Here is a 22,671-nt window from a genome sequence, read left to right as displayed (position 1 = left end):
TTTGCCACTCAGAGCCTTTTTAAGAGAACCAAAAATGGCGTAATCACAGGGAAACAGGTCCGGACTGTATGGAGGGTGATCGACAATCTCCGATTTGAATTTCTGCAGGAGCGCCGCGACCGTGTTGGCCATATGAGGCTTTCCATTGTTGTGGAGCAGAATGACCCCACAGGCGAGATTGCCTGGTCGTTTTGATATGATCGTTTTGATATGATCGTTTGGTGAAGGGTGGTCAAGGTTTGCGAGTAACACTGGGCATTCACTGTTGTCCCGTGCAGTAGAAAGTGAATCAGCCGGAGGCTATCTTGGTCAAAGAAGGACGTCAGCATAACCTTTCCCGCACTCGTGTGGATGGCCTAAGTCTTTTATTGGTGATGGTGACCCTGATGCTTCCAGTGGAGACTTCGTCGTTTTTATTCTGGTTCGAAGTGATGACGCCATGACTAATTACCAGCCAACATTCGTACCAAGAACGTATCCCCTTCCCGAGCATAGCGCTGCAGATGAGCAAGACAGTGGGCCATTCGACATGCTTCCTGGTGTGGTTGAAGACTGTGAGGTACCCATTGAGTACACACTTTGCGCATGTGCAGTCGTTCCTTCACGACGGGATGAACACTTCCGACGCTCAATCCGACCACGGCAAATGGCTCTGAGCACTATGGGACTCAACTGCTGAGGTCATTAGTCCCCTAGAACTTAGAACTAGTTAAACCTAACTAACCTAAGAACATCACAAACATCCATGCCCGAGGCAGGATTCGAACCTGCTACCGTAGCGGTCTTGCGGTTCCAGACTGCAGCGCCTTTAACCGCACGGCCACTTCGGCCGGCTCGACCACGGCAGCTATGGCTTTCACTGTCACTAGGCGGTTATAGGTAATGAGTGCATCCACCAGCTGGACGATGTTATCGGTAATGCAGTGTGTTGCTCCAGACTGTGCATCATCGGCTAACGACACCTTTCCTTCCCTGAAGCGCTTGTGCTACGCCTTGACCCTTGCAAGGGACATGCAATGTTCGCCATACGCTTGCGACATTCGTCGATGAATGTCCGTTCCTCCTTCTCCTTCCGCAGTTAGAAAACGACAACACCTCTTTGCCCTTCGTTTTACCCCTCCATGTCACTGTTTGCAATGACTGGCAGCGTTTGGACGATTGATGCATGCTTCTGCTAGCTCTGTATTGTCACGTGACGTGCACGCGTGCCCTCTAGCGACGGACTGTGAACTTCCACGCTCTGGTCGGAACCACACCTCGTTACACTCGCCACGATATTACGCTCGTTTCACAGGTTTGCGCATTCCAGACTCCAGCTCGTTTCCTTTTGAGCGGCCCTTGTATTCAAAGAGAATGAGCTTCACAGATGAAGCAAGTCAATAACGCGTTAGTCTACCTTTGGCCGTTATGAAAGCAGTTGTTCGGCTTGGCACTGATAGAGTTGTTGGATGTCCTCTTGAGGGATATCGCGACAAATTCTGTCCAGATGACGCATCAGAGCGTCAGAATACCGAGATGGTTGTAGGGCCCTGCCCATAGTGCTCCGAACGTTCTCAATTGTGGAGAGATTCGGCGACCTTGGTGGTCGTGGCAGAGTTTGGGAAGCACCAGGACAAGCAGTGGAAAGTCTCGCCGTGTGCGGGCGGGCGTCATTTAGCTGAAATGTTAGCCCAGTATGGCTTGCCACGAAGGACAAGAAAGCGGGGTACAGAATAGCGTCGACGTACCGTTGTGCTGCAAGGATGTCTCGGATAACAAACAAAGGGATACTCCTATGAAAAGAAATGGCACCTCAGACCATCACTCCTGGTTGTCGGACCATATGGCGAGCAACAATCAAGTTTGTGTCAAACCACTGTCCGGGGCGTCATCAGATAAGGCTTCGACCTGGAATCTCACTGTCTGGAGTAGAATTGTCTTCAGTGATGAATCCCACTTCGAAGAAAGTCGCGATGACCAGCAAAGACGTGTCCCAGCAAGCTCTGGACAGCGATGGGATACCTGACTGTCGTCATACGTCCCAATAACCAGGAGTGATGGTTTGGAGTGCTATTTCATTTCATAGCAGGACACCTTTGGTTATCATCCGTGTCACCTTTACAACACAGTGCTACGTCGATGATATTCTACGGCCCTTTTTGTTGCTGTTCCTGCAAGTCATCCTGGGCTTAAATTTCTGCAAAATATTGCCCGCATCCACAGGCGAGAGTTTCTACTGCTTGTCTTCGGCCTTACCAAACATTTCCTATTGAAAACGTTCCGATATGGCAACGCCGTCCAACCATATTTGGAGTTTGACGAACTAACGTTTTGTATTATCGAGAAATAGGGGAGAGAGTGTCACAGACATGATACAGAAGCCGGCCGGGGTGGCCGAGCGGTTCTAGGCGCTACAGTCTGGAACCGCGCGACCGCTACGGTCGCAGGTTCGAATCCTGCCTCGGGCATGGATGTGTGTGATGTCCTTAGGTTAGTTAGGTTTAAGTAGTTCTAAGTTCTAGGGGACTGATGACCTCAGATGTTAAGTCCCATAGTGCTCAGAGCCATTTTTTTGATACAAGATTTGGGGTGCACACCATTAAAACAAAGACGTTTCTCATTGCGACGGGGTCTTCTCACGAAATTGAAATCACCAACTTTCTCCTCCGAATGCGAAAATACTTTGTTGATGTCGACCTACAATGGTAGAAACGATATTCATGATAAAATAAGGGAAATCAGAGCTCGCACGGTAACATAGAGATGTTCGTTTCTTCCGTGCTCTGTTCGAGAGAGCAATAATACGGAATTATTGTGAACCTGGTTGGATGAACCCACTGCCGGGCACTTGAGTATGACTTGCGGAGTATCCATGCAGATGTAGGTGTAAATGTATCTCGTCAAGTGGACAGAATTTGTCACGATATCCCTCAGGAGGACATCCAGTAACTCTGTCAATCAATGCCTAGGCAAATAGCTGCCTGCAATAGGGTTAGACGCGGACCACGTTACTGATTTGCTCAATTTGTGCATAAATCGTCCAATTTTTCTGAAATTATAATTATTTATTTGTTTGTATATGTACACGACGTCTATCGTTTTCCTTCCCATTTCCATAATTTCTCCTTCATGGTGCGTTTGTCTTAGAGTATAATATTATGTGCATCTACACCATTACTTTGTAATTTACACTTACGTGCATGGTAGATGCTACTTCTAACCATCTTCAGACTATTTCTCTATCGTCCCACTCTAACACAGCGTTGGAAAAAATGAACACTTAGATCTTTCCGTACGAGCTATCATTTCTCTTATTTTATTACGATTATCAGTTTTCCCTATGTAAATTGGCGACAATAAGCTATTTTTATACTCTGAGGAGGAAGCTGGTGATTAAAATTTAATGAGAAATCCTGCCCCATTGAAAAATGCCTTTTCTTTTAACGATTGCCACCCCAATTTGTATATCATGTCCGTGACATTATCTCACCTATTTCGCCATCACAGAAAACGAGATGCCCTTCTTTGAACTTTTTCGACGTCCTCCGTCACTCCGACCTAGTAAGGATCCGTAATTACACAGGAATACTCTAGAAGAGGACTAACAAGCGTAATGTAGGTAGTCTCTTTAGTAGACGTTGAGTTCTAAATGCTCTGCCAGTAAAATGCTGTCTTTGGCTTGCCTTCCCCAAACATTATCTGTGTGATCGTTCCAATTTAAGTTGTTGTGAGTTGTAATTCCTAGGTATTTAGTAGAATTGACAGCCTTTAAATTTGTGTTATTTATCGTATAACGGAAACTTAACGGATTTCTATTTGTACTCTTGTGGATGACCTGATATTTTCCCTTATTCAGAAACAATTGCCACTTTTCAAACCAATGATGACGTGTCTGAGTGGTTTTAGTTTTGATCTTCTGATGACTTTACTAGACAGTAAATGACAGCATCGTCTGTAAACGATATACGTGGGCTACTCAGATTGTCTCGTTTATATAGATTAGGAATATCAGAGGGGGCGCCGGATATCACTTCTGTTTCATTCTTTGATTTCCTGTCATTACTACGTATAGTGATCTTTCTGACTGGAAATCATGAATCCAGTTTCACAATTGAGTCGATACGCAGTAGGTACGCTATTTGATTGGTGGTTTCTTTTGAGGAACGGTGTCAAAAGCCTTCTGGAAATTTAGAAATAATGAATCAATTTAAGATTCCCTGTCGATAGCACTCATTACTTTGTGCCAATAAGGAACCGGTTACGTTTCACAGGAAGTTGACGTGTTTCTTTGGTTCCGGCATGTGGAGTGGTCAGCAGACTTATCAGTACGTTCCAGCTGGTCAGCTAACTCGAAATTTCGACAAGTTGAGATGAGAGCTATTACTACTGGGTTTGAATGCAGAGAAGTCCGCCTGGAGCCTTCCCGTTCAGAAGCAGGCTTCCAGCGCACTTTCTTCCTGTGGAATTTAAACTTCAAGAATAGGTTGTGCTTACGTTGGCAGTGGTTTTGTTTTGCGTGTTGGTGTTCCGGGTGCTATGGTTCTTTTTTTTTTATCGATTGTCATTTTTTATTTGTAGTTCACTGTTGCTATCTGAGTTTATATACTGTCATTTTGTCATTTGGAGATAGTGAGTGGAGCTGTGGACCCTAGAAAATGGAATGCCAAGTGGAGAAATCGGAACATCTGTGACATATTCTTCTATTTTAGTTCAGTAAAGAGGTGACAGCAGCGGCGACAGCCAGAAACATTTGCGCCGTGTGTGGGGATCATGTCACTGGACAGAGCACGGCAACAAAATAGTTATCTCGTTGAGAGGACGATCGTTTTGTCATCAGTGACTGCCCAAATTCAGGAAGACCTTCGAGATTTGATGAAAGATCATTTAAAGGCATAAATCCACATTGCTCGAAGTTAATGTACTCTAGAACTGGCAAATGAGATGAACTGTGATCATTCCACCATCGTGCGGCATTTGCATCCAGTGGGGAAGGTTCAAAAATCAGGTGTATGGGTACGCATGCTCTAAGCCAAAATCACAAAAATCAGCGAGGTGTCATATGTGCATCTCTGCTTGCTCGTCATCAATTGACTCGTGAACAACACCGCCCATTCCTGTCCTGTATCGTTACTGGTGACGAGATATGTCGTCTTTATGCTGACACAAGGGAAAGAAAGAAATGGTTGACCACGAATGAAGCAGCAACTCCCCGTACAAAGAGCACTGCTCATCCACAAAAAATAACGTTATGCATCTGATGGAACAGCGACGGCGTGGAGTGCTACGAATTGCTTCTCCGTCATGTAACAATCACTGCTGACATTTATTTTCTAGAACTGAGAGGTCTTTGAGACGCAATCGAAGAACAACGACCAGGCAGACTGAGTGAAGTGATGCTACTCCATGATAACTCCCACCCACGTTCTGCTAGACTGATACCAAACACTACACAGGAGTTGGTTTGGGAAGTTAATCCGAACCCACCTTATTCACTAGATCTCGCGCCCTCAGATTTTCACCTTTTCCGCTCTCTATCGAACATCTGCGTCTCTCCACATCTACGTGATTACTCTGCTATTCACAAAAAGTGCCTGGCATAGGGTTCAATGAACCACCTTCAACCTGCCTCTCTACAGCTCCACTCTCGAACGGCGCACGGGAAAAACGAGCACTTAAATTTTTCTGTGCGAGCCCTGATTTCTCTTATTTTATCGTGATGATCATTTCTCCCTACATAGGTGGGTGCCAACAATGTTTTCGCAATCGGAGGAGAAAACTGATGATTGAAATTTCATGAGAAGATCCCGTCGCAACGGAAAACGCCTTTGTTTTAATGGTTGCCACTCCAATTCACGTATCATGTCTGTGGCACTAACTCCCCTATTTCACGATTGTACAAAACGAGCCGCGCCTCTTTGAACTTCTTCGATGTCATCCGTCAGTCCCACCTGATGTGGATCCTATACCGCACAGCAATACACCAGAATAGGGTTGACAAGCGTGGTGTAAGCAGTCTCTTTAGTAGACCCGTTGCACCTTCTAAGTGTTCTGCCAATGAATCGCAGTCTTTGGTTTGCTCTACCCATAACATTATCTATATAATCGTTCCAATTTAGGATATTTGCAATCGTAATCCCTAAGTATCTAGTTGAATTTACAGCCTTAAGATTTGTGTGACTTATCGCGTAATCGAAATTTAGTGGATTTCTTTTAGTACTCATGTGAATAACTTCACACTTTTCTTTATTTAGGATCAATTGCCACTTTTCACACCATACAGATATCTTATATAAATCATTTTGCAATTCGTTTTGGTCATCTGATGACTTTACAAGACGGTAAATGACAGCATCTGCAAACAATCTGATAGGGCTACTCAGACTGCCTCCTATGTCGGTAATATAGATCAGGAACAATAGAGGGCCTACAACACTTCCTTGAAGAACGCCGGATACTACTTCTGTTTTACTCGATAACTTTCCATTATTACTACGAACTGTGACCTTTCTGACAGGAAATCACGAATCCAGTCGCACAGCTGAGGTGATATTCCATAGACACGCAGTTTGGTTAGAAGACACTTGTGAGGAACAGTGTCGAAAGCCTTCTGGAAATCTAAAAATATAGAATCAATTTGACATCCCCTGTCGATAGCACTCATTACTTCATGAGTATTAAGAGCTAGTTATGTTTCACAAGAACTATATTTTCTGGATCCGTGCTGACTACGTGTCAATATATCGTCTTCTTCGAGGTAATTCATAATGTTCGAATACAGCGTATGCTCCAAAATCCTACGGTAAACAGTCGTTACTGACATGGGTCTGTAATTCAGCGGATTACTCCGATTTATTTTGTAGATTACTGGTGTGACCTAGGAAACTTTCCAGTCCTTTCGAGCTGTTGTGTATGAGTGCTAAGTACGGAACTATTATACCAGCATGCTCTTAAAGGAGCCTAATTGGTATGCTATCTGGGCCATAAGACTTCGCTTTCTTAAATGCTTTAAGGATATGTACTTCTAAACTATTGTTGTTGGCAGTTTTTCTTGGTGGGGAAGCAACGAAAAACACTAGACCGATGGCAAAGTAACTTAACCTGTATGGGGTAGGAGTACAAGAATGACTGCGTTAAAGGAAAACTTTGTTGTTTGTGCTTTCTCAAATTTGGCTCTGTTTTATTCTTATTTCACAGAACCATCGAACAAGGTATTTTATTCTTCTAGCAGAATCACATTTTACTAACAATGTTCTGTCGGAAGACAACTGTCTTTGCGATTTTATTAAAAATTGCAGTGTTTCGACCTGTGAGATTTTATGTGTCGCCAGCCTCTATAACAGTTATCACCATTATAATTCTTACAAAGTTGTTTGAAATATTTCTACGCCCACGTATTTTATAACTCAATAGTTATATCCCTTATAGTCAGCGGAAGGGAGGTGTCATGCCTAAGGCCTCACTAACAACTCCTAAAGCATTTACCGCAATGTACATGAAGAGTTATCACTATTTTTACGTGATCGTTGAGTTATAAAATCCTACTCCCACCTTGAATTTCGAAAAGATGTTTATGTCAAGTATATCTGAGCTTCCGTTGCCTTCATTTTCTTGCTAGTGCAAGTGGTTCTGCCGGGATGTGTTAAGGTAAATAAACTACATCTTCAGTATCTCATCACGAACTTCCTGATAAGGACAACTTGGATAAATGGTACCCAGGGAAAAATTCGCCATTATTCCAACTCCCTCAACCTGTCGGCTTTATCCCGTTCTTTTGTTTAAACCTCATCTCTGCTCCACCTATATATATGTTTATCTCTACAATGAAGTAAAAGATACACATTTATCTCTTGTATGAAAGGATTCATACCACTGAACAAAACACAATCCGTCGCAATGCCTGCATCAATCAGTGGATTCCTTTTGCCTTCTTTTCATTGCTGATCAACGCAGGTCTGTATCAAACATAACAACAAACGCAAAACATACTATTTACACTTCGTTGTGTTGCCGCACTTGCTAGAAAAGGAGTTGCCTCATCTAGTAGCCGAAAATAAGAAACAAGCACCTACATAACAGGGAAAGTCAGTTCTTAGGGAACTATTGCTCAACACAGTCCTATTCAAATCTCTTGATGATTCAGTTCGATGCATTCTTGTCCCATCCCCATTTTAGAACCCTCAAATCCATTCCCTTCTTCTTCATCCACTACTTTTCCTTCTCCCTCCTGCCCCCCCCCCCCCCCCCCCCTCCAGTATCATCTTCCCTCGTCTCTCCTTCTTTTGCCATTATAACTTTCTTTCGCTGTCTCAAAAGTGGGACCCCACGGGTCTGCGATCAGAGCAAGCATCCATACCCCTGTTACGCTAGCGAAGGACTACCAGCGGAACGTGTCCCCTCTGCTCACACGGTTGTCACTAAATCACTGACGATTTCCCTTGGCGGTCACTGAAATTCGTTTATGCTTGGATAAATATCTTTGCACGTGTGGATGATTACCTTCTCCGTAATTATTTGTTTTAGGAGTAATGTTTAAACTACACACAACTGCACTATTAATAAAATGTACATGGAAATCTCCGCACATTCAAGCTGCAGTGGCAGAAGCAAACTCACCTGAACCCTTGGAGGTTGGGAAAGCATGTAGACCACGGCTTTTGCTATGTCTTCCACTTCCAGGTAAGGCATTGTATCGAAGATCTGTGCCCACTTCTCAGACTGGTTAATCCCATTGGTTTTCACGAACCCTGGAGAAATTTGCTGCAAACAGAGAAAGTAGTTGTAAATGTTTAATATATGGACAGTGGTATAAGACGATGTCTGAATTCTAACATAGCTACGAAGGAATTTTGTTGTATACTGTCACAAATATTGCGGTTTCGCAATAAGTGGTATTCTTGATTTTTTTTTTTAAATTCAGATAAACCAAATTCAGTCACATGGCAACAGTATGGTTTGTTGTTATACCTATCGTTGGAGAGGTACCTTTTTACCAAACACAGCTATACTTGAGTTGAAATCTTTTGTCCTTAGCCTGTGCTTAGTGATTTTGACAAAATTATGTCTGATACAGAGACTCGAAGTCGCTTTCCCCAATGGAAGGCCAAATATGGGGCTTGTAGTTTTAATACAGCACTCAGCTTTATTACTTACGTATTAGTTTACTGTTGTATATTATTTATTTTAAGAACACATCTGTCCCTAGTCATATGCAACACCTTTTATAAAACGTACAATCACAAAAATTATATTACTGAGTTTATTACGAAGGTGGAACGTATTTTACACTCAATATAGTACTTAATTATAGCTTACAGACTATGTAACGGTGACACAAATATTTCGAAACTAGATGCGTACGTGGATTATGACCTTATTTATTGCTTGCGAACTCGAGATTAACACTTAATGAGTTACCTTTTGTACGAAGGTGGGACCTGTATAATGAAAAGAATCAGAACTTGTTGAGAATTTCAATAGCAGCATTAGGCAACGATCGATTGAAACGGGGAAGACGAATGAGTAGCACTGAGAAATGAAAAAGCGACGGCAGCTGATGATAAGAGCCAAAGGGCAAGTTCCAGTTACAAATTGCAAGTTGCATAAACACGAGATAGTGAATTTAGTTGTTGAAAGGAGGAAATATAAAGATGCAGCAAATGAACCAGAGAAAGGTAATGCACAAGTCTAAAAAGAAGATTGACAGAAAATGCAATATGACAAAGAAAAGAATGGCAAGAACGGCTGGAAGAGAAATGCAAAGTTGTAGTTAATGCATAACTACGGGATTTATAAATGCCTTAAAGAGACCGCTGGAGAAACGAGAAGCAGCTGTATGAATATCAAGAATTAAGATTGAAAGACAGTACTAAGCAACCAAGGGAAGGCTGAAAGATGGAAGTAGTATTAACTGGGCTGTATAAGGGAAACGAAGCCAATATTTGAGAAAGAAGCAAAGAAGTAGATGAAGATGAGATGGGGAATGCCACATTGCCAGAATAATTTTACAAAGCACTGAAAGACCGAAGTGAAAAAGAGGCAACTTGAGAAGACGACACTAATTCAGAATTACTGAGATCTTTAGGAGAACATAACAAAACTGTTCTACCTAGTATGCTAAATCTATGAGGAAGGTGGAATATCCCGAACCTTCCAGAATAATGTAATAATTCCGTTTCCAAAGCAGGCATTAACTGACTGTTGCGAATATTGCAGAAGCAACAGTTTAATAAGTTTTAGTTGCAGAATACAGACGCAAATTAATTACAGAAGAATGGAAAACCTGGTAACCGCCAACCTCGTGGAAGGTCAGCTAGAGTTTTGGAGAAATGGTGGAACACGCGTGGCAGTACCGACCTTACGACATATCTAACAGTCTTATGAGGTAGCCTGAAGAAAGACTAGCATACTTATACAGCGTTCATAGAATTAGAGTAATATTTTGACAATGTTTACTGGAGCAGTGAAGTTAAAATCTTCTGGATTGTCAGGGCACGTCATATTTGTTCGAACGATCCACGTTTCGATCCCTCTGCTGGGATCTTTCACAGGATCTTGTGGTGTTCACTGTAGATTAAGCACTTTCAGAGACCAGTGTCGTCTTCTCTTATAAAGGAGAGTTTTCCCGCGCTTATGCTGAAGAAATGGGACTCTTGGGTAAAAGTCAGGTGGTTAGCATTGGCGGACCATCCTCAGTGGATGATAAGAAAAGTATTCCCGCGCTAATGCTGAAAAAGGGGTTATAGGCTAAAATCTCTTGTGGCTACCGTTGGTGGGCCAATGTAATTGGTTAGAAAGAGATTTTTGCCTCACTTATGATGGGGAAGAGTTATTGCTTAAAATTCCTCTTGCTGCTATTGGTGTGCCAACATCAGCGCCTAGAAGCGAAACGGGCAGAGCAAGAGAAAGGGAACGTTTATCCAAAATATTATTGTCCGCAGAGGAGGCTTCCAGTGCGTTGTTTGTGTTTCTCGCACGCCACGGTCGCGTATTCATTTGCCTGATGGCGGGAAGCCACGATGCCGGAAGCCTATAGCCGTCCTCTCTATTGAAGTTACACGCGTTCTCAGAAACTTCAATCGCTTCTCGGACTTCTATAAATGTTAGTTTTGCAGGTGCGTTATTGAAATCGATATCAGTTACCTTGATGTTCTGATACCGCTGATTTCATACTTTGTTTTAGCCTCGTGTAGCGTTCGTGGTACTTAATATGTTGTTTAACTAGAATATACTACTTGAAACTGAGAGTAGTGAGAAAAATATACAGAGAGCAAAAGAATATTTACAATTTGCAAAGAAGCCAGACTGCAATTATAAGAATTGAAGGACATGAATGGAAAGCAGTAGTTAAAAAGGGACTGTGATAGAGCTGAAGCCAAAATGCAGGATGCAGGAAAAAAAACTTTTGATGTTTGTTGGTGACATCGTAATTCTGTCAGAAACGACAGAAGTCTTGCAAGAGCAGATAACGGAATGGATAGTACCTTAAAATCACAAAAAGAAAACAGAATTACATCAGGCAGTGCTGAGAAAATAGAATTAGGAGATGAGACGCTGAAGGTAGTAGATGACTGACAATAGACGAAGCAAAGAGGGTACAAAACGCGGGACTGCCAATAGCAAGGAAAGCATTTCCGAAAAACAGAAATCTGTTAACATACACTGGAGTCCAAAATTTAAGCAACAGACTTCTATTTCCACGTCCTTTGCCTAATTCACGATATAATCATACGAACTGTCAACAGAAGTCCGTACGATCGTGTTCTGCACAGAAGATGGCATGTGGTCGATGAGGTCAGGGCACCTATCGATCGGGTAGTTCCACATCCACAGTCCCTGTGTGCACAGTCACAGGCGGTGTGGTACGGCACAGAGAAGACGCCTACCAGACTCTCTGTGGCGTAGGGCCATGGGAAGAATGGAAGCAGGACAGCCGAAAGCTCATGTAGCCCGACGGCTTAATGTGAATCGTCCTGTTGTTTCTCGGATGTGGTGACAATTTATAGAGAGCGAAACCGCATCCCGAAGATCAGGGCAGGGCCTATCACGTGTGTCATCAGAAAGGCAGGACCGTTGTTTGGCTGTAAGGGCACGAAAGTACCGCCTTAGTACCGCATTGCAGCTGGCATCTGACCAAGCAGCATCCACTGGACGTGTTGTATCGAGGCAAACGGTGTACAGAAGGCTTCGACAGAGTGGCCTTTATTGTCGGAGACATGCTGTATGTGTGCCTCTGGCACGACTTCACAGAAAGGAACGTCTAGAGTAGAGTCGTCAGTATGCCACCTGGACAGTCGAACGGTGGCCAATGTTCTTTTTACAGATGAGTCCCGATTTTGTCTGGAGAGTGAGAGAGACCCCAACATTGTGCAGAGAGACCGATATCGAGGACGATCGCTAATGGTGTGGGCAGCGATTATGTTGGCCACTTGAATACCTCTTCACGAAGTTGCGTAGGTGAATCGGAGTGGTTTAACTGTTGTCACGTATCGTGAAGAGGTCTTGGGATATCATGGGCGGTTGTTGCTAGGTGCTGCTCGAGGATGGTGTACAAGTGGTTGACGTTGTCTTGGAAACGGAAAGTACTGTACGCATGGCAGGGCCAGTTCGCTCTCCCGATTTAAATGCCATACCCGGTTTGCTTTAGAGAGACGGGTTGCATCACGTCAGTATCCACCAACCACTCTCCAAGGCTTGAGAGCAGCTCTGCAGGAAGAATGGGCGTTATTGATGAGATCAGTCACAGCATGCTCTGTCGTTGTATTCCTGCCAGAGGTGGTTACACTCCATAGTGAGCACATTAACCAGTTGTCGGAATGTGTGTGCAGATCAATTAAGTTGGAAAAGCCGAAGAACATTTTCGTCTACTGTTATACATGTTACAGATGATTATGTTGTTACATTGTATTCTTTATCATTGTTTCTACTTTGCTATCACCTGTTTGTGCTATTTTGTATCAAAATAAGCGCATCCTTATAAAATTTCCGTTTGTTGTTTAACTTTGGTCACCAGTACAGAACATAAAATGTTAGGAAATGTTTTTTGAAGATACTGGTCTGGAATGTAGCCTTTTATGGAAGCGAAACGCATACATTAAACAGTAATTACAAGAAGAGAATAGACGCTTTTGAAATGTTGAAAGTTAGCTGGGTGGATCGCATAACTAATATGGAGGTACTGAGTCGAATGTGGGAAAAATGAAGAGTATCATACCGGTTGTTATTCAGAGACGTGCTCAGGATAGCTTAGTGTGGATAGCTGCGTTGAACCAGTCTTCGGACTTAAGATCACTGTGACAACAGATTAAACAAAAAAAATTCAACGTTTGTACATCTCACTGACATGAGGAGAAATGTTTTCTTACCCCAACACGAATCTTGCTCTTTTTGGCGACGAGGTCCTTCCTGAGTCCTTCAGCCATGACCCTCACAGCTGTTTTGTTGACTGAGTGCATCCCGAAGCCATCAATGAACACCGGGACGTGCGCCGCTATACTGGAAAAGAAAGTCGCCCATACAGCGTCGTCAGAACGCAGGTTGCTCCGAAACAAGTTCCCATTCTGCAAAATACTGTGAAGTTAGTGCCAGACCAAAGGAGGGCGGCAAGACAGACTACTAAACTGCCTCTAAGTGAGCTGTAATTAGTCGACCCTTGTCTTCCCATTCCCTTATAGAACGATACGTCGGTGGCGCTAGAATTTTCCTAGATTCCTCAACACTGATCCTGAAATTTTGTTGATAGGATTTACTGGGATAGTTTGTGTCTGTCTTCATGTGCCTGACAGTTCAGTTTTCATCATCCTGCCAAGAAACTGAAGTCTGTCATCTGCTTTGCCTATGACTGAGCCTATGTGATCATTCCTTTCCATGTCACCACAAATTGTTACGCGAGAGTATTTGTATGAATTGGATAAGTCAGTTGGGAGACTGCGAATGTTTGTTTCACGTACAACTTGAAACGCCATATCTATGTGCAGTAATTGCTCCTGGATATATGATGATGAAGAAACTCCGAAACGCGCCGTATGACAAATAAAGGCATCCTTGTCCTATGTTTCAAATGGTTCAAATGGCCCTGAGGACTATGGGACTTAACATCTGAGGTCATCAGTACCCTAGAACTTAGAACTACTTAAACCTAACGAACGTAAGGACATCACACACATCCATGCCCGAGGCAGGATTCGAATCTGTGACCGTAGCGGTCGCGCGGTTCCGGACTGAAGCGCCTAGAACCGCTCGGCCACATCGGCCAGCTGCCCTATGTTTGACTTTCGCGACCCAGTCAGGCTGAATGGAGAACTCCTGATTGTTACAATAATGTTCGCCTGCCTCCTACAAGACTTTATGTCACATTTATATTGTTGATATTCGTTCTCGGAAATCTTAAAATCCCTGAGATCGATATCTCACTGGTACCAATGTTGATAACAGACAAAAATAGTAGAGACTCTCGATTCCCGGAATAAATCAAATGCCTATATACGTAATTAAGTTTGCACGGAACCCTTATTACGTAAGTCCTTCTCTTACTTGGCCAGCTGTGTAATCGCAAGATGACACTTCGGGACGCACCCATTACTGTGTCCACAGCAGTGAAACTTTCACCCTCTCCGAGCCGTCGAATTGCACCTCAAGTTCTCAAATGTCTTGCTGTACCACACAGGATGTCTCACTAATCCGTGCCACAAAAACCTCGTCAAACACCGTACTGCACGAACTATCGAATGCGTACAGAGCGTTCGTGCACATGCTTCGCTGAAGTTAACACGTCCACATTTCATTTTACTGGCACTGGTCGGTTTTTCCGCAGTAACTGGCAGTTGTTTCTTAGCAAGTTAGAGTGTTTTTATTTCCTGAAAACGAGTCGGTTTTTCCGCAGTAACTGGCGGTTGTTTCTTATCAAGTTAGAGTGTTTTTATTTCCTGAAAACGTGGAATAAATGCATGAAGCCACGTGGGGTAGCGGCGCGGTCTAGGGGGCCTTGTCACGGTACGCGCAGCTCCCCGTGTCGGAGGTTCGAGTCCTCTGTCGGGCATGGGCGTGTGTGTGTGTTGTCCTTAGCGTAAGTTCGTTTAAGTTAGATTAAGTAGAGTGTAAGCCTAGGGATCGATAACTTCGGCAGTTTGGTCCAATAGGAACTTACCACAAAAAATCCATGAAACAGATTTGAATTGAGGAGCCGTCATTACGACTAAATTTATCATTTCGACAAACTGCACGATTTCATGAAATAGTTACGTACACTTTCCTATGACTTGCTCTGCAGCACGCGTATATACCCTACGTCTACTAGATCGTTCTCATACGAACTTATTGTCGAGAAACGTCGTAAAACGCTGTTCCCCAGGTCAATTTTTAGCGATCATGTGTTAATAATAATAATAATAATTAATTGCATCAGTTAACAATTTTAGACGACTGTAACATTATCTGACCGTGGATCAAACGCTTGTGTTCAGAATCATACATCTATCGATAGATATTTTGATGCTTTTTGTTAGTGTTGGCATCATTCAGCAGATGTTGAAGACAATTATGGAATAAAATTGTTGATGTCAGTGGTCTTCCCTGGTTCCAAAGTAATTGAGTACACATGTTGTCACTAGCGTTTCCACAATAGGATGGAAAATTCCCACTCCCACTGAGAATAGCTCAGACATTAATCAACAGCGATATAAAAAAATTTTAAAAACTAGTCTGAGTCAGATCGACTAACGACATTTAAAAAAGATTCAAGGACATATAAATGTGTTTTGCCGCGTAATGTTTTTATAGCTACGTTTTCCGTCGTATTGTGCACCTTGATGTGTGACGGATAGCATTAGAACGATATATCTACTACTGTTACTCTCGGAAACAGTGTACAAAAATAAATCAATATTCTTCAAAGAAGGATATTCCTATGACTGCCTTGAAGATGGCAAGCTGTCTAGCCATAAAACTCATAAAAGCAGGGTGACCTGTGCAATCCTTATTGTACACTTAAAACATTTCAAATGAGCTATCACAAGAAAATGAAAATGCACATGCTATAGTTTTTAGATCTGAAGTACAAAACTAACCAAAAGCGCTAATAATATTTTACAGAAAAAAGCGAGGTAACACATAGGTGTCAAAACATCTTTGTTTAAAGAACAAAAAAGAAAAAAAAATGTGTTTTGCAAAAGGCTAAGTTTTAAAAAACCAGAAGCATTTTTCAATTTTCCGCTGTTTTTCTTTCTCTTTTTTCCACTCAACTGTATTTATATTTGTTAGACTTACTTGTTTCAGATTTCACTGCCGAGTAGCTACAACTTCAAGCATTTGACAGGGATGTCATTTTCAATGAAATTCCACAACAGTGTGGGTGAGTCGATGAGTGTGGGCAAGGAGTCTTCGGACTTGTGTTGACACATTAATAAATTTTTTCGTGCTCTGTATCAAGAGACGACATATTTTGTAGATTTAGATCTGTTCTTGCATCCCTGTAAGAAGCCTGAAGTTCGAACCACGTGGGACTAAAATCGAGGTCATTTTGTGTGAAATATCAAACCGTATAATTGACTACCATACTGTATGTCCGAATGTGCAATGCCACGTACTGAGTGAGACGTCATATGAGAACTAAGAATGTAGCAATGATTCCAATCATTATCGAGGTTGCGAACTCTTTATGTCAGTGAACATTTGATTTGTGCCTACCAAGAATTTTTGGAACGTAAGTGTCCACGTTGGCTGTCATTAAAAGAAGAGAAACAATACATAGCTAAATGTCAACAGCGAGGTAAACGACTGATCGAGTGACAGATGAATCACTATTAGAGTCAGTCCCACAACAGTCACTACTGCCGTACCTACTTACCGCATTATACACAGAAGTTTGTACGTGTGTGTGTGTGTGTGTGTGTGTGTGTGTGTAGGTGTGGCCGCCTATAGGAGCCTAATTATCTAAGCGCCACCTCATATGTACTGATATGTGTGTGTGTGTGTGTGTGTGTGTGTGTGTGTGTGTGTGTGTGTGTGTTACGAGCGTCGTCACGTAAGCGCTGGCTCCTACCTGCTGATGTGGATAATGAAGCCGTCGTCGACGCCCCTCCTCATCATGTCCTGGACCGCCTCCCTGCTGCAGATGGCCAGGCCAAGCTCGTTCACCTCAAACATCTGTCTCCAGTGTTCTGTTTCACCGGCTGAACAAGTCAAGACAATTGAGCATCAGGCAGGTAGTTTTCTAAATATGGTTACGTAACTTAAACAGCAGTTTTCACGCAACAATTTCAGAGAAAGAAGTGGGCTGAAAAAATATATCCCAAACTTCACAGATATCTTGCCACAGTTATGACTTTCAGTTTCCAGAGTGACATTCAACCACATGTTTCTGAGTATCAAATACACATTTTTCGGTAAAACCTGTTGTTACCGTCATTTGCATGCTTCTTAAATAATCCTCCGGCTTTCCTCTAGGAAACACACACCACGTCCGCTTGTTGCACTACCAAAAACACTAAAAACAGTATTCTTTACGGCGGACGCCGTGCCAATTAAACAAAGACTATCAAGAACAAAACATTACCCAAAGCACGCTATTTGATAAAATGCAGCGAAATCTGTAGCCTTATAAATAGTATCGAAAATACACCCAACCAAATGATTAAACATAATTCGTGACCAGGTGAGACCAAACCACTGTCTAGATGAGGCTGTCCGCTACAAAACAACGAAATCCACAGCATTGCACTCGCATTCGGAAGGACGACGGTTCAATCCCGCGTCCGGCCATCCTGATTTAGGTTTTCCGTGATTTCCCTAAATCGCTGCAGGCAAATGCCGGGATGGTTCCTCTGAAAGGGCACGGCCGACTTCCTTCCCCATCCTTCCCTATCCAATGAGACCGATGACCTAGCTGTTTGGTCTCTTCCCCCCAAACAACCAACCAACCACAGCATTGCACATAGTTTAGCAAATACGTCAGGCGAAATGAGTCAGCGTAATGCGTGGCATAGTGACAGTGTAGATCACAAACAAAAAGACGATAAAGCCAAAAATATAATGTTTACTCCCAAAAAATAGTACATACAAATACTAAGGTGGTCTCAAAGACAGAATACCTGCAGAGATGCTGAAAGACGGAGGAGATATCCTATGAGAGAGAGTGCATCACTTAATCTGTTTAATTTGGAAGAGAGAAGAGATCCCGGCAGAATGGAAGCAGTATTTCATCTGCCCAACACTTAGAAAAGGAGATATAGTGAGATGCAGTAACTGTGGAGGAATTACCTTATTGCGCAAAGCTTTTAAAATCCTGAGAATGTTTTTGCTGAAGTGGCTAACACCGTACACTAAGTAGGTACTTATATTCCAACAAACAGGATTTAGAAAGAGAAACTCAACCGTTCACCAACCTCATTCAATAATGCATCCAAACAGCGTATGACTGTGTGCACAGGCAAGCTATATCGCAAGAACTGGGAAGGACGACGATTCTCAAGAAACTAATAAAACTAGCTCAAGCGTATGTACAGGAGTCAACAAGCACAGTGAAAGCGAATGGAAAGATGTCAGAGCAGTTCAAGTTGAGGACTCGAATGCGACAAGCAGCCTGGCTCTCCCCATTTCCTGTTTAGCATTGGGAAAGGTAACAAGCATGGAGACAGGAATGCAACTGGGGAGAAGGATCAACACCCTGATCTATGCGGATAATGTAGTTTTAATAGGACAGAATGAGCACGATCTGGTTCAGATTGAAAGAGTGTTAATGGAAGAGGCGATGAGAGGTGGCTTGAAGATGAATATGGATAAGACCACGGAGTAGAGAGAATGATGATAGACTTTTGGATGTGGATGGTAACATCTTCGAAAGAGCAAAAAATATCTTGGGGCAGTGTTCAGTGAAAGAAATGAGACCAGGAAGTAAGGGTAAGAATTCAAGCATGAAACAGGTCAAGCTTTGCACTCTGAAAGCTGCTGAAGTCCCGGCTTCTAGCAACATCCACGAAAATTGGGATCTGCAGGACAGCAACAAAACCTGCCCTGGACTATAACACAAAAGAGAGAAAGAAAACTCCTGACGTTTGAAAATGCTACTCTGAGACAGATTTATGGGACATTGAAGGCTGGAGACGACTGCAAAGAGAAGAAAAACAGCGAATTACAGTAGCTGTACAAATCGCTCGGCATTGTGGCTGTGATTAGAGAGGGGAGACTGAAGTGGTATGGGCACGCAGTGTGTCGAGACGGCCAGATCACCGGGCAGGGGATGGAAAAAGACATCAGAGGCGACAGACCGATGACGGGAACAGTTGGGGAAGAACACTTGGACCGAGGAAGATGGAGGAGGCTGACTGGTGAGGCCACAGACTGACTGTGCTTTGTGTGGCCAACCTAGTAAACAAGTAAGTAACGTTATTTTTTTAGATTTTCATGAAACAGAAGAATTTATTTTATGTTTATTGTCTACTTCGTGTCTCCCCTTAAAAGAATCCACTAGGATGCTTGGCAGCACTAATAACATAGAAAACAAAATTCCAGAAAAGAGAAAGAATCGAGCAAAGCAACACTGCAAGACACGAGTTGGTCAAACGTTAAGTGCTTGTTAATGGCATGATTAAAATGTACGAGTGGCTGAAGAAAAAATGTGTTTATGTGGGGAATCGAAATGACCGAATAAAATTAATGAAGGAGAATTTGCGGCGGATAGATGTCGTATAAAACAGAAATAAATTGTTACAGACCGAATTAATACAGAGTTAATTGTGGGGATATGTAAATAAAGGAAAAATACTTAAACGTACAACGTGTAGGTTTCAGAAGAGTTAATAATGGCAGCACACAGTATTTTATCATTCTGTTGAAAAAGATTTTCCGTATTCAAACCATGACCAGCTTTAGACATCTGTATATAGATTTATGCTCACTGTTTTTAGTCCTCTTTACATATTCCATAGAGATCCGATAGAAATGAGTGTTTTGGTAAATCCATTCGGGTCCTGAAATCAGATTTAATAGGTGTCCTCTATGCTCTATTTACTTCTATACTTTTTTCCTCGAAATCCACTACAAAGTCTTTCTACATAAAATATACATCAGCGTAATATAAATGTGACCACCTGTCGGAAGCCTGAATAACCATCTTTTGCAACGCGGATAGGCAGGAACAGAGTCAATGATCTGGAAGCTACCGACAGGGATATGCAGCTGTGCCGGCTGCAGTGACATGGACACCAGCGCTAGGTTTTCGGTTGAGGATTCGGAGTGCGGACAGGTCGATGTGGCCCACAGATTCTCGATTTAAATCAGGAGAATCTGGGGGCCAGGGGCGTGTGGTAAACTCATCCTGGCTCTCTTCGAACGACGCAGACACACTGCGAGCTGTGTGACACGTTGTACTGTCCTGCTGGTAGCTGCCATAGTGCCTAGGAAAAATATACTGCATTTGGGGGGGAGGGGGGGTATGGTTCCGAAGAGTAGATGCATACTTATGTTGATCTGTTGAGCCTTCCACAATGACGATGCACCCAGAGAATGGCACCAAAGTATTCCCCAGACCATAATGCTCCCTCCTCCGGCCTGGACTCTTCCAACGATTGTTGCAGACTGTCTGCCTTCAGACGTTTCACTCCAACAGCCACTTTTTCGATAGAGCAAGAAAAGGATCTGAAAAGACCATCTGAAGCTACTCAATGGACGTCCGATTGTGGTGCTGACGAGTAGATTCCAGCCTCTGCCGCAGATGAACGGCAGTCAGCCTGGGTGCATGAACCAAGCACCTGCTGCGGACGCCCACACGCAGCAACACTCGCTAAACGGTCGTTCGGGAGACACTGTTGGTAGCGCCTTGACTCATCTGGGTGGTCAGTGGGTCAACTGTTGCAGGTCTAATCACCCGTACACACCTCTACAGCAGTCGTCCACCCCTGTCATCGATGACCCGTGGTGCACCGTAGTCGCCCCGTCGCCGGTTTTTGGTAGCACTAGTTTGCCATGCATGACATACATTAACCAAGACGGCACTCGAACAGTTTACAGACTTAGCCGTTTCAGAAATACTCCCGCCCTTGGCCCGGAAGCCAATGGTCAAATACTTTCGGATGTCAGATAAATCGCTCCATTTCCACACTACGACAGCGGCTGAGCTATTGTCTGCACCCCCCGAAAAGACACTATATACCCTCCGCTGCTAGTTCTGCCACATGCCGTCCGTGAGTGGTTATTGCATGTTGACATCGAATACAGGCGGTGGTCACATGAATGTGACTGTACTGTGTATAAAATTGTTTATCTTGGTTACAGCATCATTGATTTCATGAAGAAGTCAAAATGAAAAGCCGTGCCGGATACCCGTGCGGTCTGGGGCGCCTTGCCACGATTCACGCGGCTCCCACTGTCGGAGGTTCGAGTCTTCCCTCGGGCATGGGTGTGTGTGTTGTCCTCAGCGTAATTTAGTTTAAGTTGGATTAAGTAGTGTGTAAGCCTAGGTACCGATGACCTTAGCAGTTTGGTCCCATAGAACTTACCACAAATTTCCAATTTTCAGTATGAAAATATTATAAGGAGTTGAATACCCTTTCCTAAAACGCATTTGCTCTTCAGTAACCAGGCCCCACTTATAGAGTCTATTGTGCATAACCGTGGCGTACAATATCTGAGGTGTATAAATTAGTTTGCTCCCATGAAGTATTCTTATAGAGTAATAATACCTGTGCAATCTTCCTGTTTTGACGATATTCTGTGCGGCAAACACAGATTAAAAATATGAAGTTACATGAACTACTAAGGATGCTCAACCCTTCTATTCATAATTTTCATCTCGCCAGCCCTATTTACGTTAAATACATGTCTGAATATCATTGTCACCACAGTTTTAACACACCATAGTAGAGGAAATAATTCTGTGAATCATGTAAATTGTATTAAACATTTGTCGTGTTTCTGTGGAACAACATTTCAAGAACCTAGCCCGCTATTCGCCACACGACTGTGGGCGAGAGGCCTTGAGGCTGTACCCGACCCGACCAGTAAGCGTTAATTCTGGTCGCAGTACCAACACACGTGTCATTCGCGTCCATGTTTTGTGGTGTTTCATAGTATTTCTTTGTCCACATTAAAATGCACACATATGCTGTAATATCTGTAACTTTTTGCTGTAGTTGACAATGAATTCCTTCACATTTCCGGCCATTCATAAACTGAAAAAAAAGAAGCGAAATGCGCGTATGCTTTGCTGGCTGGGAGGTCCAGTCCGGAAGTTCGGCCGCCAAGTGCAAGTCGACGCCACACTGGACAACCTGCGTGCTAGTAGTGGGGATGAAGTGATGATGAGGACAGCACAACACCCAGTCCACGAGCCGAGAAAATCTCCAATCCGTCCAAGAATCTAGCCCGGGCCCCGCTGCATGGGAGGCAAGCACTTTACCACTCCGCTAAGCAGGCTGACATTTATAAATTAATTCAACGTAAATACATTCAAATTTGAAATATTAGGTTTTACATTTGCATACGTACATACAAAATCAGTTTCGTGATCGACTCCAGCGCTGTTGACCAGGATGTCGACTCCATTGAGGTTCTCCCTAATCCACTTGAAAGCTGAGAGGATGCTTTCTTCTTTTCCTACGTCTCCTTGAATAGCGTACAGTTTGCCCGGCGACCCCTTCACTTCAAGAGCCTAAGCAAAAACAGAAAGAATGCTTTTAAGTTCTTCATAAGGTAATAATGTCA

General features: G+C 43.2%; 1 protein-coding gene across 1 annotated transcript in view; it reads right to left on the bottom strand.

Moving 5' to 3' along the window:
* Positions 1-22,671, bottom strand: part of LOC124775932 (farnesol dehydrogenase-like) — a 69,364-nt gene that overhangs the window by 12,355 nt on the left and 34,338 nt on the right. The window contains exons 3-6 of the mRNA XM_047250776.1: positions 22,456-22,618; positions 17,015-17,144; positions 13,341-13,470; positions 8,593-8,736 (exon numbers count right to left, since the gene is read on the bottom strand). Of these exons, the coding sequence (XP_047106732.1) occupies positions 8,593-8,736; positions 13,341-13,470; positions 17,015-17,144; positions 22,456-22,618 (567 nt within the window). The remainder of the gene's footprint in view (positions 1-8,592; positions 8,737-13,340; positions 13,471-17,014; positions 17,145-22,455; positions 22,619-22,671) is intronic.

Source organism: Schistocerca piceifrons, chromosome 2 (assembly GCF_021461385.2).
Source record: "Schistocerca piceifrons isolate TAMUIC-IGC-003096 chromosome 2, iqSchPice1.1, whole genome shotgun sequence".
Taxonomy (NCBI): domain Eukaryota; kingdom Metazoa; phylum Arthropoda; class Insecta; order Orthoptera; family Acrididae; genus Schistocerca; species Schistocerca piceifrons.
Note: the sequence above shows the minus strand (reverse complement) of the source record. Positions and strands in the feature narration are given on the sequence as shown.